Source organism: Lates calcarifer, linkage group LG9, assembly GCF_001640805.2.
Source record: "Lates calcarifer isolate ASB-BC8 linkage group LG9, TLL_Latcal_v3, whole genome shotgun sequence".
Lineage (NCBI taxonomy): Eukaryota > Metazoa > Chordata > Actinopteri > Centropomidae > Lates > Lates calcarifer.
Genome location: NC_066841.1, coordinates 22,575,805 through 22,595,514, shown reverse-complemented (window position 1 = coordinate 22,595,514; position 19,710 = coordinate 22,575,805). Strand labels below are relative to the sequence as shown.

The following is a 19,710-nucleotide window of genomic DNA, read 5'->3' as shown; positions in this document are numbered from 1 at the left end:
GTAAACCAGATTTTTTGTTTGGCAGCCTCTGAGGCGCATGAGACTTGTTTATGCTGAATGAGCCAACAAGGCAGTGGACACTGCCAGAACAGCCGTTTTCTGCCATGTTATATAACTCTGAATGATCATCTGACCAGCACGAGGAGAACACCACCAGTCATTGCACACTGATGTGACAGTCCGGATCCCTGACAGTCACATATCATTCAGGTGAATAGCAGCTGAATAGTGAATAAAAGCCTTAAGGGAGATGACTAAAAATGCACATTTTCATCAGTTATGTTCACACCTGCAGTGTGCAGAGTGTCTATGTCTGGCTGTGTCGACAGCTACACACTAGTTTCAGTCCACCAGGAAAAAAACTAGAGTGTATAACTACATGCTTGATGCACTTCTAGTTTTTGTAGACTCCTAATGGTGAAAAATAACTGCGTACATTTACTCAAGTACTGCACTTCAGTACAATTCTTAGGCACTTGTACATTTGTGTTCCCTTTGCATGCGACTGTATACTTTTGCTTCAATTTCAGAGGTAAATGTTGGTCCATACAAAGCAGCCAGACACTGTATGTGATTAAAAAAGCAAAGCAGCAGTATACTGTATCTCTTTCCATTGTAGTTATATGGATAATCTACATATGTATAACAAATTTTAACAGGTCATAGTTTTTAATCAAATAACATCAAATAACATAAACAAAGTTAAAATTATATTATGAAATTAAATCTAAGACTTTTAAAGGGTTACTCAAGTGATTTAGTGTTACACTTCCATAAAGTTGTGGGATCATGAGACAGGTTAAAAAAGTGTTGAAATTTGAAGCAGTGTAAACATATCAAACATTCTGATCATTTCACACTAACCTGTAGTAATGGAAAAAGTTTAATACAAGATAAACTAATGTGTTACAATGATGAGAAGACTATGTCTTTGTAAGGAAGAAGTATCTTGTAATGATAACAAATGAGATTTTTTTGTAAAGGTGATGGAAACCAAACGTTCACCCATCCAGCCAAACTTGTCTACTACATGTAATAGCTCAGACACATGCTACCCTCCTAAATGATTCACTGGTTTTCTATGTATTGTGACTGCATTACACTCTTAGCACTGAAACTGAAAACTTTCCTTCATTTGCTGCACAATCCCCTCTGGACAGTCCAGTAATAAGCACATAATGACTCTGCCCCTCTATAAAGATTAATACCACCAAACTGTCTGAATCATAATTATACTAAATTGTGAGAGAAGTGAGTAAGAGATGGATATAGATAGACAGACAGAGAGAAAGAGAGAGAGGGAGGGAGAGAGGGAGAGAGAGAGAGAGAGAGAGAGAAAACATCACTTACTATGGTAACCATTACAAACAAATCCCACCATGTGGCTGGCCAGCTTGTGAGACATGAGTCTATGGAAAAAGATCAATGTGTTCATTCCCACGGGACGCTGCTGTAGAATGGCTGACATGTTGCGGCTGTTAGACTGCTATTAGCAGCATCATTAACTTGCTCATGGGATATTTTAGTCAGCTGTCAGCTCCACATGACTTACTCAGGTAAAGAATTAACTGGCCTAACTGGCTGAATGATATGAGCTCATTTATGTAAAAATAAAGAATGTAGTCTCTCTGATTATTAGTTACAGTGAATTGTGAAGCCACCAAACCTCTAAAACAAAGAGATTTTTCTTTGTATTCCCTCAGCTGTGTGTTTCCTCAGACTATGAATTCTTGTAAATCAAACTGAATAAAATCAGAACTCTAATGTAATTACACTCTCTCACACATACAGCAGATTATTAAAGCCATTAACAAGCTATGAAGCAACCAGGTGCTTTTGATCACTGCTCACTTTATGGCATACATGAAACGTTCTGTAGGGTTGTTAAACTACACTGAATTGTTTACGTTAGACCTTATTTTAGAATTTTGACTTATTTACATCATAATGTAAAACTTACTACCTCACAATTATAAGAGCCAAATCTAATAATTATGTGAAAGCTAAGGTTAAGGTGGTTATCAATAATTCTTATTTGAGGAGACAGAGGCTTGAGAGTGCTACTTGGTTAAATTTGCTTCAATCCCTCTGTGGTTTGGGACAGTGAGAGGTATTAATGTCAATGAGTTATGTGGATGGTATTGATCCTGATGAGATAATGCAGATATGCATGTGAGGTTGATATTTCGACAGACGTGACATAAAGTAGTAGTATGCTCCACAATGTTGCTGGTGAGTTCATATATTATAGGCATTATTATATTAACATTGCGCAGGTATCTTAAATCCCTGGGGTTAGTCAGCTGGAAAGCAGACTCTGATCTGCTAAAACAAATCATGCACGGAAGCATGATAAAAATTTTGCAGTGTAATATTGTTTAAGTTTGTAGATCACAGAATACAAAAACAAAACAAAACAGAAAACACTGAACCTGACTCACATCTTGCCACAGCACAATACAACAGCATCACAGAAATCGCAATTGTGACCACCAGCCTGGACAGCTGGCACAAGGCAGGTTGGATCCATGGGTTCAAGCTGGTGACATCAAATTCTGCAGAAATCCAGATTCATCAGACCAGGCTACATGTTTTCAGTCTTCAGCTGTCCAGTTCTGGTGAGCCTGTATCCACTCTGATCTTGGCTGACAGGAGTTGAATCTGACAAGGCCCATCCACCTCAAGGCTTGACATGGCAGGCTAAAACTGCCCTCAGGCCACTGGGCCTGACGGGCTGTCAGCCACTGTTTCTGTCAGCTCCAACCAGTCTGGCCATTCTCGTCTGACCTCTCTCATCAACAAGGTGTTTTCATCTGCAGAACTACTGCTCACTGGAAGTCTTTTTTGTCTAGAGTTTACTCAGAATGAAAAGCAAAGACAGTTGTGCATGAAAATCCTAGGGGATCAGCAGGGTTAAATACTCAGATCAGCCTGCCAGGCACCAACAGTGATTCCACAGTTAAAGTCACAGAGATCACATTTTTCCCCTATTTGAAATTAAATATATAACACAATTCAGTGTGCAAAAAGGGAAGGTGTAGGAATACTTTCTGAAGCTACTGTACATCACCTTACTTTTCTGTCCAAATCTGTTGGAATTGCTGTACCTACAGAAACTCCACTGCGATTGTATGGTGCTGTTACAAGTGTATAATGCTTAAACATTATTTGATCTTTCAGTCATTGTGCTCATGATCATGTAAAGCTGATAGATATCTGTATCTAGATGAAACCATTGCTCATATGCAGGCAGCTGCAGAACACTGTGTTGTCTTTGATGTGGCTCTGGGTTCAACCCTCTTTATTACCCTGACCTATGTGCAGCTCTTGGCTTGCTCTTGCTGTATTACATCAGCTCAGCCCACTCCAAATGACCCTCCGACACAACACAACACAATTAAGGAAAATAAAGGAAGTGGACTGGCCCTCTGCAACATGTCCTCATGGAACTTTTCATTCAGCTCCCACTGCACTGGCCTGTTGGCACAGTTTATAAATGCAGGAGGAAAGCCATTTGTCTGCAGCTTTTAGAGGGTTCAATGCAGTCTCCTCACCTCCATGATGACTTCAGAGGCCACAGAGAGGTGAAGGAAGATGGGTGGAAGATAAGCAGGACATGGAGAAAATCACACTGACAGAGACCAATTTGACCAAACTGTCAGTACAGAAACCTGCAGAAAGCTGGGTCATTATCATTCTACTACGGTCAAAACACTGCACTATATACATGTTACTTATCTAACAGCCTTTCTACTTTATGCTGATTTATTCTTTGTTGTTTTTCAACAGTAGATCATAATGGTATCTTAATCTGATGACATTGTTGGAGTTGCAGACACAGCTCTTGAGTTTAGCTCCCTCTTCTCTAACAGACAGTTTACTGGTACTTTCACATCATCAACTGTTCCCAGAACTGTGATTTCCCGCAAAGCTCTGTTGCATTTGTCTGTCAAACTATTCTTTAAGGTCTACTTTCTTGACACAAGAAACATTTTGTGCTCCTAGCAACTGCAACCTAAAGCCTCTATACTGACAATTATGGACATGGGAATACTGCTGACTCTATGTCATACTGAATATTGAAGTGAAAACAAAGTGGCACTTCAGTCTTATTATTAGGTTATGATTCTCTAAGATTAGCACCAATATTTATGAATCCTAAAACAAAAGTAAATACACACCTGGTATTCCATGAAGTGCAAACCTCTGAATGAGTGTAACTCTACCATGTGTCTTACCTGCCAGGTCTTCTTTAGAAGAAGCGATGCGAGGGGAACTGTTGCCAGGTTCAATCTTCAGAGACAGCCTGCAACACAAATGTCCACTTTAAATTACCTTATTGTTGAAATGTGCTATACAAATAAACTTGTCTTTCCTTGCCTTACTGTCCAGACAAAAATGCACAACACATTCTCTGTGTGATATATCCAACAGAGTTAATTAGCCAGAAAATTATGAAGTAAGTATGGCTCTAAACTTTGTCTTTGAACTGCTAAATTTATTTACCCCAGACAAATAAGGAACAAGCAGAATCAGCCTATAGCGCGTCTAACTGAGCATTACCCAACTGAGCAATGAGGAATACGAATTCGAATCAGACTTTATTGCCAAGTAAGTTTGCACATACAAGGAATTTGTTTTGGTATATTTGTGCTAAAGTGTGCATCTGACAGCAGGCCACGTAACAGCATCTCTTAATTTGTCTTGATGGGTAATTAAATCAGCAGTATAAAGGTGTTGAACTATTGGCTTGGTGGAACCTTCAGATAGACTAATGCTGGTGGTGTACATGATGTGTGTCGAAACAAGTGAACATACTATGTTCTCTGTAGCTTCCACACAAGTGACATCATCATCACAACTGTCAGTGTCAGTTTTCCAAATAGTAGAAATTTGGTCACATTTCCTCTCAAGATGTTTTATCTTTATTAAGTGTTGAGGCTTTTTTTGCCTTTATTTGATGGAATAGTGAAGAGAGACAGGAAATGGGGACAGATCATTGGGGAGTGACATGCAGTGAAGGTGCAGCTGGATCGGGAGTTGAACCAGGGACTCACTGCTTAGAGCACTAAGGCCCATGTGGTACGCGCCCTAACCTTCAGATATCAGGTCACCCCAAGATGTTTTATCTTTAACATCTGGGAACGTGTAGGAAATACGAATCAAAAATCTAGGCCACATCTTAGATATCATAAATTAGACACACTGTGTATGTGGTCAAGTATTCCAGCATGCATTTTGCATCATCCAGTGGCAATAGCAAATATAGCAATTTTTTTTTGTCTTACAACAAAATAATAATAATAATTAAAGCTGCGAGCAGCGTTGAACGGGCCCTCGCACCCGGCGCCCGTCGGGGGAGCGGCGACCGCGGGACCCCGGCAACCGCGGGGTCAACGCAGGTCGCAGGGCACACGCTGGCGTAACAGTTCACACTTCCGAGATGTAAAAATTTTAAATAAAAGCTTTTACGCTAATTATTTTCTGTGATAATATTTTTCAGAGCTCATCATCTGTGACAGCTCTTGGCTCTCTTGACTGTAACCTCCCTGTGGCAGCTTCTCACAGACTCAATCAACTCCTCTTCCCCTCCCCCCTCAAACACAAACACAAACACACACACACACACACACACACACACACACACAGATACCCCCTCCCAAAAGGAGATAAAACTCAGTTTTAACTTGAGTTTAAAAGCTTTGAGCTTTGAGCAAAAGCATTTTTTTAAGTTCTGTTATTGGGTGCATATATAAATCATTTATGCTTAAACAAGGCTTATAATGAAGTTATTTGAACAGTGAATATCTCATCTGCCTAAAGTCAGGGCGAAGCCACTAACCAGCTGTAGGGATGGGTATCATTAGGATTTTATCTTTATCCATACAGACCCCTATCAGTCCAGCTCAGACTGTTACTGGTTTAAGAGAGTGAAGTTTATAGCAATTTGCAAAATTTGGAGATTAGTGACAAACTAACCAGTTAGACTACATACAGACAAGCTTTCATTTTAGCTGTTAGTAACAGTTTGCCATGAGCTTAACCAGCGTGCTGTGCTTCCTGTTAAACATGTTATGAGACTGTGGACAAAGCTGAAAATATTACTTTACTAACTACTTGCCGAACAGGCGCTTTGACAAAGAAAAGGTAAAGGCCAGCAGCTTTTACTTTTCAATGCACTTGTCGTCAACTTGAGTGGCTTATATTCAGCTGGTTCACCTCGACGCCCGTGGACCTAGTGCACTTTTCCTGTCGCCGTACACTGAGTAACACGAAAAAATCAGCTGACCCCGTGTGAAATTTCCTAACTGATCAAAACCAAACTGTAAAGACAGCATCAATCCACGCTCAGCTTTGGTCAAGGGGAGACATATGGGAGAAGATGAGTAGAGAGATGGAAAGAAACAGAAAGGGTGATGGAGAAAGATTACATGAATTCAAAATAACCTACAATTCCTTAAAATTAATTTGAAGCCAGTTTAATTTTTTGAGCCAGCTTTGACATCTGCAGATATGAGTTTCTGAAGAGGGGCCTGCTGAGGTTAGATGTGCTGAATAATATCCATTTTCATATCAGAAAAAACACTGCATTAAACATTGTCTTAGCTCACTGAGCTGAGGTCAACAGGTAATATAACCAACCTGTGAGGTGGCTCACCCCCGTAAGATAAACACATAAATGATCCCTGATAGAACCGATAATTAAAGGCACATCAGTGACAGGGAATGCTATTAAAACTAAACTATAAACTGGTGACATTAACTGCAAAAGAAGATTTTTATTGATACATTTCAGGTAGAATTTAGTTTTCAATAAGGAAAATGCTGTAAGAAACCTGAATTTGTTGCAACAAATTTAAAATAAAAGCTTTTATGCTAATTATTTTCTGTGATAATATTTTTCAGAACTCATCATCTGTGACAGCTCATGGCTCTCTTGACTGTAACCTCCCTGTGGCAGCTTCTCACAGACTCAATCAACTCCTCTTCCCCTCCCCCCTCAAACACACACACACAGACACACACACACAGAGACCCCCTTCCAAAAACCCATCAAAGAGTAATACAATGGCTCCATCTGTAGGATAAAGTAGAGAGTCGCAACAGGAAGTTACCCCAAAATCTGAGGTTTCAAACAGGAAGTTGGGTTTCCGAACTTTGACGGGCCAGAACCGGCACACGCTTCGACCCAAACTCACAATTTTCGGAGCCAGTCTTCCAAAAATTGTCAAGGAGGGGCTGACAACATTTGAAGTGAATCTGGTCACCCGTCTAGAAACTGGACATCACACTATAAAATATGTCATTTCCTGCTATAAATAGGTGGCGCTACAACAATTGTATGAATATTGACATATGGATGTGTGCAGATAGGTACCATTAACAATCCTGTAAAGTTTGATGCAGTTTGGACAAAGTATGGCCGAAATATAGCAAAAATAAAGCAACTTCCTGTTTCGTGGCGAGTAATCGAACTTTGAGGGGCCATAACTTCCACGCCCTTCAACAAAAACTCAAAATCTGCCGCAATTTAACATCGTCTATGTCTTAAGAACATACTATTAAGTTTTGAAGTCAATGGGATAATGCGTCTAGGACTAGTTCGCGTTCAAGCGACCCCTGGAAATGGCCAAAAACACACAATTTTTTCACCTTCCGGTCAAAATAAAAATACTTTCTGTTGGGTTTAGAATATGGCTCCAAGAGACTTTTTGGTGCGTCATGGGATGTTACATATGTGTGCAGATTTTCAGATTTTTAGGCGCAACGGGCTTGAGGGGCTGTTCCGTTTAAAAATGTAGGTGGCGCTACCGAGGGCATTTTACCACGCCCATGCTCAAGACCCCTAAATTATTAAATTTTTCGCCGTGCCTGACGCGTCTGCAAATTTTGGTAAGTTTTCACGCATGTTAAGGCCCTCAAAAAGCCGATCTAAGAGGCGGAAAAAGAAGAAAAAAAATAATAATAATAATAATTAAAGCTGCGAGCAGCGTTGAACGGGCCCTCGCACCCGGCGCCCGTCGGGGGAGCGGCGACCGCGGGACCCTGGCAACCGCGGGGTCAACGCAGGTCGCAGGGCACACGCTGGCGTAACAGTTCACACTTCCCAGATGTTAAAATTTTAAATAAAAGCTTTTATGCTAATTATTTTCTGTGATAATATTTTTCAGAGCTCATCATCTGTGACAGCTCTTGGCTCTCCTGACTGTAACCTCTCTGTGGCAGCTTCTCACAGACTCAATCAACTCCTCTTCCCCTCCCCCCTCAAACACAAACACAAACACACACACACACACAGATACCCCCTCCCAAAAGGAGATAAAACTCAGTTTTAACTTGAGTTTACAAGCTTTGAGCTTTGAGCAAAAGCATTTTTTTGCAAGTTCTGTTATTGGGTGCATATATAAATCATTTATGCTTAAACAAGGGTTATAATGAAGTTATTTGAACAGTGAATATCTCATCTGCCTAAAGTCAGGGCGAAGCCACTAACCAGCTGTAGGGATGGGTATCATTAGGATTTTATCTTTATCCATACAGACCCCTATCAGTCCAGCTCAGACTGTTACTGGTTTAAGAGAGTGAAGTTTATAGCAATTTGCAAAATTTGGAGATTAGTGACAAACTAACCAGTTAGACTACATACAGACAAGCTTTCATTTTAGCTGTTAGTAACAGTTTGCCATGAGCTTAACCAGCGTGCTGTGCTTCGTGTTAAACATGTCATGAGACTGTGGACAACGCTGAAAATATTACTTTACTAACTACTGGCCGAACAGGCGCTTTTACAAAGAAAAGGTAAAGGCCAGCAGCTTTTACTTTTCAATGCACTTGTCGTCAACTTGAGTGGCTTATATTCAGCTGGTTCACCTCGACGCCGGTGGATGTAGACGTGCACTTTTCCTGTCGCCGTACACTGTGTAACATGAAAATATCAGCCGACCCCTTGTGAAATTTCCTAACTGATCAAAACCAAACTGTAAAGACTTTGGTCAAGGGGAGACATATGGTAAGATTACATGAATTCAAAATAACCTACAATTCCTTCAAATTAATTTGAAGCCAGTTTAATTTTTTGAGCCAGCTTTGACATCTGCAGATATGAGTTTCTGAAGAGGGGCCTGCTGAGGTTAGATGTGCTGAATAATATCCATTTTCATATCAGAAAAAACACTGCATTAAACATTGTCTTAGCTCACTGAGCTGAGGTCAACAGGTAATATAACCAACCTGTGAGGTGGCTCACCCCCGTAAGATAAACACATAAATGATCCCTGATAGAACCGATAATTAAAGGCACATCAGTGACAGGGAATGCTATTAAAACTAAACTATAAACTGGTGACATTAACTGCAAAAGAAGATTTTTATTGATACATTTCAGGTAGAATTTAGTTTTCAATAAGGAAAATGCTGTAAGAAACCTGAATTTGTTGCAACAAATTTAAAATAAAAGCTTTTATGCTAATTATTTTCTGTGATAATATTTTTCAGAGCTCATCATCTGTGACAGCTCATGGCTCTCTTGACTGTAACCTCCCTGTGGCAGCTTCTCACAGACTCAATCAACTCCTCTTCCCCTCCCCCCTCAAACACACACACACAGACACACACACACAGAGACCCCCTTCCAAAAACCCATCAAAGAGTAATACAATGGCTCCATCTGTAGGATAAAGTAGAGAGTCGCAACAGGAAGTTACCCCAAAATCTGAGGTTTCAAACAGGAAGTTGGGTTTCCGAACTTTGACGGGCCAGAACCGGCACACGCTTCGACCCAAACTCACAATTTTCGGAGGACTTCTTCCAAAAATTGTCAAGGAGGGGCTGACAACATTTGAAGTGAATCTGGTCACCCGTCTAGAAACTGGACATCACACTATAAAATATGTCATTTCCTGCTATAAATAGGTGGCGCTACAACAATTGTATGAATATTGACATATGGATGTGTGCAGATAGGTACCATTAACAATCCTGTAAAGTTTGATGCAGTTTGGACAAAGTATGGCCGAAATATAGCAAAAATAAAGCAACTTCCTGTTTCGTGGCGAGTAATCGAACTTTGAGGGGCCATAACTTCCACGCCCTTCAACAAAAACTCAAAATCTGCCGCAATTTAACATCGTCTATGTCTTAAGAACATACTATTAAGTTTTGAAGTCAATGGGATAATGCGTCTAGGACTAGTTCGCGTTCAAGCGACCCCTGGAAATGGCCAAAAACACACAATTTTTTCACCTTCCGGTCAAAATAAAAATACTTTCTGTTGGGTTTAGAATATGGCTCCAAGAGACTTTTTGGTGCGTCATGGGATGTTACATATGTGTGCAGATTTTCAGATTTTTAGGCGCAACGGGCTTGAGGGGCTGTTCCGTTTAAAAATGTAGGTGGCGCTACCGAGGGCATTTTACCACGCCCATGCTCAAGACCCCTAAATTATTAAATTTTTCGCCGTGCCTGACGCGTCTGCAAATTTTGGTAAGTTTTCACGCATGTTAAGGCCCTCAAAAAGCCGATCTAAGAGGCGGAAAAAGAAGAAAAAAAATAATAATAATAATAATAATAATAATAATAATAATAAACAGACCGAAAACAAGAGGGTCCTTGCAACTCGTTGCATGGCCCCGTTGGGCCCACGCAACTCGTTGCTCGGGCCCTAATAATAATAATAATAATAATAATAAACAGACCGAAAACAAGAGGGTCCTTGCAACTCGTTGCATGGCCCCGTTGGGCCCACGCAACTCGTTGCTCGGGCCCTAATAATAATGATAATAATAATACAATTAAATAATATATATTATTAAACTTAAAAAAATTAGACTGATATGATCTTGCACTGTGCTGATATCACATATTAAGCTAGCAGATAAAAATGAGTAGCAAAAATAAGGTGCCAGGTTGTACTGTATCTAGTGCTGTATTGTTTCGTATTGTTTTGACATGGTCAAGCAAAGAGACCGAGCCCACTTATAAGATAGGAAGTCTATACCATTTCATACCATTGGTGCAGCTTGTAATGCATCATCTTTGTTACAGAACATCTTTGGTAATGTTGATGTAAGGGACTAAGATACACCCTGGGCTAACAGGGCTACCCACTGCACCACCATGCCGCCCCAGCAATAGCAAATAGTCCTCCCATCCTTGGGAGTCTGGACTCTTGGGTTGAACTTGAACTAAATTCAGTTCCTTGGTTAATGAGATTCTGTCCCTCACCACCACATTTGGAAAGTATTTATTGAAACACTGAGTGGAAGGGACTGTGGGTAAAAAAGTCATTAATTACTGAGAGAAGGTTTGATTGTGTTTATGAATGACTGTTTAAAAGTCCTGACTCCAAAGGAAAATAGCAGTGCCATGCAAACTACATACACAATCTGTCATGTGTAATGTCCTCATTACATCATACAATCAGCCTGGTTTCTTCTGTGCATCTGTTTTTTCTCTCGTCACTGCTGTCATTAGTAATGCTCTGTGACCATCTCATTATCTCACCTCTGGCAACAAGATCAACAGTTTCCAGAGCTGCACAATACACAGGCTTTATTCATTTACCAACTGGCCTGATTCATGTGAGAAACTGTGGACCAGCATTTAAGATTTTTTTTCATATCCCACACTATAGATGTAGTATATGTTTTAGTATGCTTTTGAGTTTACATGTATTATTATGCATCATTTGCAGTGGGTGTGAGTGCAGTAGTGTTAGCTCTGTTTACAAAACGGAGCTGGAATATATTCATCAACAACCATTTATTTGTGACTTAGATGACAAGTTGATGAGAAGAAACTGTCATGTGACCAAATAGCCATACAGCATCGCTGATGAAAAGGAGGTAAGGGTTAACTCAGCCAACCTCAGACAGTGATGGGGAAATGAAATGATGGCAACAGTGAGGCTTGGTCAGAAAAAACAGGTTCAGACCCAGTTCAAATATACATATACAGGAAAAGGTTTTTTATATTGGCTACAGTGAGGACCACATAGCCAGTTATAGTTTCCTCTGGAGGGGTCTGTAGATGGTGAAGCTAAAAATTAGCAGATGAGAGTAAAAAACAGGAACAAAGTAACAATAACAACAGTGACAATAATAACAACAACAACAATAATAATAACTGAAAATAATCAGGGGCTTATTTTCTGACCATAACTCAGCATCATAATTTAACCTCTGTACAGCACCATACCATGCAGGAAAACTGAACATTCTAATTTCTGTGCTACCCTGAGGTGAGTACTGGTCCCAACCTGGCCACCCCTATGAAAACTGCCTTGCTCTGCCACTGACAGAACATTGCTACATTGCTTTAAGAAGGGGGTTTAAGTGAAAAGTCAGTAGCCTGGCATGCTAAAGTTTATCCAATTTAACAGGGAGAGTTAAACATGCTACCCCTGCTTGTCATTGCTGCTAAATGTAGTCTATTTGCAACATTTACTGTTATTAAAATACACAGCAAAAACATTATGAACTTAAGTGAATAGTTATGCAAACTATTATAAACACACACAGTAATATAACATAGTCTACAACACAGTATAGAACAACACTACAACTATCACTCAGTTACAGACTTTTCATGGGAGATCGCCTGATTGCCCAATGCAAGTTACACAGCACAAGAACAGGTGGTCAGGGGCAGAATGGGAATGACACAGGGACCACTCTGCTTATTGCATGTCAGTGTATCGCCAAAATGATTTTGAAGTTGTTATCTTAAGGTTAAAATAGTTGCATAAGTTTGCAACTAAGTCCATGCAACTTGTCGCCACTGTTTATATTTTTCTTTCAGTGGTGTAGACATAGATTCAAATCAACCTTTATGTATACCGCATCAAATTATTTATTACAGAGACCCAAATATTTCCAGCATGAGCAACCACTTGGCAATACTGGCAAGGAAAACTTCCTTTTAAGAGGCAGAAACCTTGAGCAGAAAAGGGCTCTGGTTGGGCGGCCATCTGCCTCGACCAGTTGGGTTGACAGAGAGGGGGAGAGGGAAGAGAGAAATAATAATAATAATAATACTAATGTTGAGCAGGAACATGGCAGCTGTAGATGCCAGGCCTCAGGTCTCAGTTTCTTCTCCTTGTTTCTCTTCCTGGCTCTAAACTGCTCACCACTGTGATGGGTAGCTACACAGGCGACTTGGGGCCAGCGCAACAAGCTGTGAACACACAGCGGACACAGATGTGTTTTTGGCCACGTTTCTTGAAATGCAGAGTTTGTGATAATTTCCTGTGGGTTTGACACTGTTTCCACATTATAAGTAGTCATTTGATCCACTGTTAATATACTGGCCCTGCCAGGCCTTCCAGCATATACAGTACATTAATTCCTTCCTTTGCTTCTACTCGTTGTGGTTGTGGGTAATTCCCATGTGTACCATGATTTCAGTTGTTGTTAACTGCCTCTGTTGACCTGGGGAAGGTTCAGGCATACATGTGTTTCCCTCTGTACACATGGAGTTGCCAGACACCGCACACAGAGCCTCACACTTTTCACCCTAACTCCTTCCCACTAAACAAAAAGATTTCCAATGGCAGCAGTGAGCACTTGACCCCACCTCCCACCAGCTATCACTGCAATATGGGTTTGTTGAGTCAATTTTATCTGAGGTTTAATGTGATCTCAAAACCACAGTTTAGAGCTGAACTGTTCAAAATCAGTTTACTTAATGCGAATCTCGGTTGTTTAGTTCTTCATGCATTTAAATCCAGGTTGCTTTTAGTTGTATCAAGTAAGATCCTATTGATATCCTATTTTTTTCTATGGCTTCATCTTGAGTGGAAACTGTTGGAGCAATTCGAATTCACTGCTTCTCACCAGTGCCTCCATCATGTTAAACATAGCCTGCTGGGCCCAGAGCAACTGTTGATTTAACACATTATTGACTAACAGGGCTGACAACAGGCTCCGAGGACTTGCCTGCACACAAGTTCTGCAGAAAAGCTCCTCTCACACTTCAATTTCAAATGGTTCCCTCAAACTTCACAAACTCTGCTCCCATCAACCCACAGCAACAACAGACAAGTAAAGTTAGCAATTAGCTGGACAACATAGTGGAACATTTAGCAGGTAAAGAGCCAGATATTTTCCTCAGGAGTTTGTGGAGACCAAACCAGAGGTAAGGGAAGAGACTGATCATGCAGACACAAAGACAACTCCATATGCATGATACTTTTGCTCTGTGTCTGCTGGATGTATCTGTCCTAACTTTATAAGGTGATTATATTTCACTGTATCAAAAATATCACTATTAGATAAAATAATAACTGTCTTTCACATTTTGCATTGTATTGTAGTTTAACTAGCACAAGTGATAAAATCACAAGCTATTACAAGGAACAGCTGACTGGTGGGAGCTTGAGACAATTACCTCACATTTTAGGGAAGCCAGAGTAAGGAGGACCAGCTTTTCTGGTGACCCTCTTACTGTGTCATTTCTGCTGGTGCTTTATGAATTGCGAGATGAGAACCTTTAAAAAGATGTCACAAACTGCTATCACGGTAACTTGAAATAGAACCTCATCGGGTATTTACAGTTTATCACATTGGTATCACACAATGGTCCCCAGCCTGAGTGCTGGAACCCCCAAAGGGTCCACTGTAAAACCAAACCAAATCCTGTTCATTCTTAATTATCAGGTCACTCAAAAAAAAAGAGAGATCTGACATCATCACATCACTGCCAGGTTTTTAGAAAATTGTATATGTTAAATTTTTATTATTAAATAAAATTTGCTAATATTACACTCATAAACTCATCCATAGATGCCTAAATAGCCGAGCTCCTAAGGACTTGTTGGTATCTCTCGGGACTCTGAGTCTATGGGGAACGGCAAAGTGCCCTCAATCCTTATTTGGGCAGACAGCTTTTCCTGTCGAGAGAGCAGTCATGGAGTCATGAATGATCTTGTGCTTGTCATTTTCCAGGACCTTTATTGTATCATTGTTTGTAAACAGTTTGAGTCTAGTATGTATGTCTCTATGTGTGTACTTTCTCTATGTGTGTTGCTCTGTATATGTTTTATTGCTTTATGTATTTTATCTGAGGAAAGGCATTGCAAATTAGCCTGAGATGTAAACATTGTGGTGTGTGGCATTGACTCATGTTAAATACTTGTCCTTATACAAATAAATATGAAATAAATTCATAAATCAATAAGAACTAAAAATGTCTAATAATTACATTTATAATCCAAATGAAGGTATATCATTTGAGCATACGTCCATCTAAAACTGCAGTCTGACAAAAAGTGAACATATGAAATGAACAGACAGAAGTATAACCAGAGCCCCAACCCAAAAATCAAGTGCTAAATCCAAAGTCTCACAGCAGACAGCCTGTTTCTGAGGAGAGCATCTGAGATGCTGCCTGAGAAAGTCATCAGTGCCTGCTAGATGGACGAAATCCCTGTGGGTAAAGATAAAAGCAGTTGTCTGTCATTTTTAAACCCTGCTTCCTGTCCACTGACCCCTGTCATTTCACGCCTACTTGTTTCCATGTGCTAGAGAAAAGCTTATGTCATGACCAAAGTGGACAGAGTGAATATCTTTATATTCTGGTCATTAGAGGGCTAAAAGAAACTGTGAGGAGTGTCCACAATATAAGGGCTTCATCCTCTGGGGAGCTTGAATATCCACAATAAATTTCTTGATTGTAAATGTTTACTACTGCTTTCACAGTGCCTCTGTGAATCTCTGAGATAAAACTTACTTGAAGTTGTCGTCCTCTACAAACTTCTGAAGTTCCTCTATGTAGCGAACTGACAACAGATACTTCTGGACATGTGGCAGGGTCACAAGATGATCTGAAGAAAGAGAGGTTGAAAGAAGTCACTTAAGATAAAACAACTGATACTCTATATCTGTTTTCAATTATTTTGACTAATAGAAACACAGAAATTAATCAATTTATGCCATTAGAGATTTCTCAGTAATAGCTCAGAAAGTCAGCTTACATGAGACAGGTAGGGTTCCACAAATGTCAGCAAGTACAAGTATGAGTTTCTATGCTATCTATGCTTATATCTATAATAGGCCAGTTTCAATGTTGAGCATAGTGCAGTATAGCACACAAACATTTTGACTAAGCCCTCCCCTGATCTGTGCCTCAACACCATCCTGTCTCTGAGCTCTGCAGAACGTTATTTCTTTCTAGTGGCTTGGTTGTTGCTCTGATATGCACTGCCAGCTGTGAGACCTTATATAGACAGGTGTGTGCCTTTCCCAATCATGTCCAATCAATGCAATTTACCACAGGAAGATTCCCATCAAGGTGTAGAAACATCTCAAAGATGATCAAATTTAAAGAATCATACCAAAGGGTGTAAATACATATGGCAATGTGATATTTCAGTTTTTCCATTTTTCCCAGTTTCTGATTGAAGGGGGCTGAATATTTTCCAAACCCACTGTATGTATAGACTAACACTAATGGTTTATTAAATGCATGTTTATACTCCAGTTAAATTCTGTACATCAACCGTGCAATAACTCCTGTATGAACCTTGCGTTCAGTTTCCATAGGAGATGGTGTCTGTAATAAGTGGTTAGGTTTGATGCATTTCCACGTGTCAGACAGAATATTAGAAATAGCTCTCAAAATAATGGAATTTAATACAGCAGCACCACTAGAAAAGCATGATGGATAGTGTTTCCGCTGGATAATGATGATATTTTGTTTCTTACCATAGTTACATGACATCTGCAGGTCGGAGATGACCCTGAGAAGGTTGTTCATCTGATTCGTCCGCTGCTCTGTCTCTATGATACTGTCTGAGGCAGGATAGGCTGAGTCGATGTAGATCATGTCCAACAGGTAGATCCCTGGATGAGACAATACAAGGTGACAAATGTCAAAAAAAACTAATATTTCTGGCACGAATCTAATAACTGATTGTGCTGCTGTGGCTAATATCTCAACATCTGACAGCTTTCAAAACTAAACTGATTACTCAGTGTTGCTCCAGAACAGCACTCATGTTAGGCTGAAAACCTCCCAGAAAAAGGATTTTTGATACCATCATTGGATACTGTCTTTTCCTTAGAAAAAAAACAGCCTCTAACTCTAAAAATGCCCTCATCTAATTACAAACCAAATTTGGCTCATGTGTACAAAAAAGAAAAAAAAAGAAAGAGGGATTTGCTTAACATAAACCACTGCCAAACCCAGAAAAGGATGGCTAGAAACATGGTTTCAGTTTTTAAAATGTCAAGTGTAAGTAGATAGGTAGGAGCTATATAGAATTGATGCCCCACATTGGAATAATATAGAACTGAGGACTGACCCCATATGGGGATGATGTTAAACCTGAACATTTCTAGACATTTCACAGTGGACCTGTATGTGTGAAGGCAAATGTCACCAGACTTTATGCTGCCAGCTCCCTGGTATAAAGGTTGTGCAATGTCCAAGTAAGCCCATGTGTGAATAGAGGTAGGCAGGTAATAGGTCCAGATAATTCACAGCAAGCGGGCTGGGTGTGTTGATGACATTCTCTCCTGATTCTCCAGTCATTATCCAGAGTTCACAATATGTAAACACAGCTATGGTGACATGAGACCCCATGGGTTAGTCTGTTTCCAGGTTGAAGTCCCGCTGAGAGTGGTTGAATTTCTTGGGAAATGCAGTGAGAAACATCTCACAGCAGCAAAGACATGTCCCACAGGGAGTCAGGCATTAGAGAGTTCAGAGTCATGGCTGCCCCCACCCTGGAGGATGATACAGGAGCACCACAGATACATACATCCAACAGCAGTTACCTGTTAATGTTCTGGCTCAGTACTGCTTCACACACAGGCTCAGATCAACTGATGAGGAGAGGGGATGACTAGCAGAGGCAGGAGACAAATAAGCCTGTTACATTCACTTTTGTTGGAAAATTATATTGCCCTAGAAATAACTGTGATTTTAAGCCACTGATAGAAAGACAATATAAGAGCATAATAATGCAAGTACACCTTCTCAAAGAGCAATGAATTTTTAATTAAATTATAAAGATAGTCCATCTAGATTCTCTGTGGTTAGGACATTTGTTAACAACAAGTGAAAGTGAAGTTGTATTGCCACTTTTAATTGCCACAGCAAAGTCAGAGTAACTGCTTGTTCACATTACTGGGCTCTGCTCTCACTTGGCTAAAAATGGTCCCACGCTGAAGCTGGAGTGCAACTTTCAAACCAAGTTCATTTTGGTTTCAGTGCAGTTGTTAGGAAAAACACCTATCTCCTCAACTAAGATGTTATCTTCACTTCACCTGGTCCAATGTACCTGTGTGTGTGTGTGGAGGAGCCCCACTCACAGTGACACAGAGATCAGACGAGAGGACAGAGGCAGTGTGACCAGAAATTGGACAGTGGCTGCACTGTCTCCACTGGTCACAACATTGTTTTGCATAGAGACTCCATTCACAAAGTCAAGGTAATCTCATTGTGTACCTGATATTTAAATTAACTTTATATAACAGCTTTATTCATAAATTAACAAGCATGGTAAGATTGTTGTTTATGGAGTATGGAACTGTTACTGAATAATACTGAAGATAACTACCATTCTACTGAGAGCATGGTGTCTCTGTTTTGTGAGCAAGCATGGTTAGTAGAAACTGGCTAGCCATACATGCAAGCTTAGCCCAAATATGAGCCAGTGGCCATATCTGATCTGACATTTGCTCAAAATATCTGTGTGCATGCAATTAACTCCAGATAATAATCTAAACTGTTAAAGTTGTACATTGGCTGCTTGTGGTGACTCCAGATTTGCTTCACATTTTTGGCTGACAAAGCAAATAAAGTCGGTTCAGAGTGCTCTGAGGATCTCTTGTCCAGAGCAACCAGCGTGAAGTTACTTTGACACTGAGAAATCAATGCCATCCCTCACTATCCGTCTGCAATTTCATTGCTTGAGCAAATTATCAGAGTTGTTACTCAGTTTCAGGACGTTTTCACTAGACAGCTGCTTACACATAATGTCCTGAGACAATGTGAGAAAAATCACATCTCGCCAAAAACATGTGGAAAGTTATGACCTCATCTCTAAATATTAAAAGAACAGAAGTTGAAGTGGAGTGGAAAAACAGCAGGGAGAGCCGTCATTATTAATGATTACACACCAACTTTACAAGACATGTGCAGACTGTGGTACTGCCAACATGTATATGTGTAAAGGCTCAAAAGATAAGGGCTGGGTAAGATAGATAGCAGTTGTGGAAATATTGGGTAGCACCTCAGGCAGTGTTTGAAAGCCCACTACTGTAGTTAGGCTTCTAATGATGAAAGAAACAAGACTCCAAGTCTGAAGCCTCACTACTGGCTTGCTAGGCAATGAATGCAGTGTTCATTACACTTGATAATATCAAGGTGCTGGATGGAATAAACAACTGAACAATGCTCAAAATGTTGTTTCTTATATCTCTACCTAAGTTGCTGACAGGACTACAACTCCTTTCCTAACTCTAGGCTAAAAAGCCTTCCACTCGTACATTTTTCTCCATGCTACACCCATACCCCTTTGAGATATACTGGCTGTCCATGATATCAGCTGTGCTGGCAGCTCCGTTCTAAATATTACATCTGCATAAGACAACACGAAATGCTTAACAAAGTTTTGCCGATTATGTCATCCAGATAGACGCATGAGTGCAGGGTGTAATGTGTTTCAGCTGTGCTCAGTCTACGTGCAGCACAGCTTTGCTTCCTGTC

At 40.2% G+C, this 19,710-nt stretch overlaps 1 protein-coding gene across 6 annotated transcripts in view; it reads right to left on the bottom strand.

Moving 5' to 3' along the window:
• The window catches only part of LOC108900739 (ras-specific guanine nucleotide-releasing factor RalGPS1), a 109,957-nt gene that overhangs the window by 21,008 nt on the left and 69,239 nt on the right, over nt 1–19,710 (bottom strand). For 2 of the 6 annotated variants that reach the window (XM_051072706.1, XM_051072704.1), the window contains one exon: nt 4,239–4,306. The exons of 2 other annotated variants lie outside the window; for them this stretch is intronic. In XM_051072706.1, the coding sequence (XP_050928663.1) occupies nt 4,239–4,306 (68 nt within the window). Of the gene's footprint in view, nt 1–4,238; nt 4,307–15,726; nt 15,821–16,700; nt 16,839–19,710 lie in introns of all 6 variants that reach the window. 2 more of the 6 variants (XM_051072705.1, XM_051072703.1) reach the window with 2 other exon arrangements.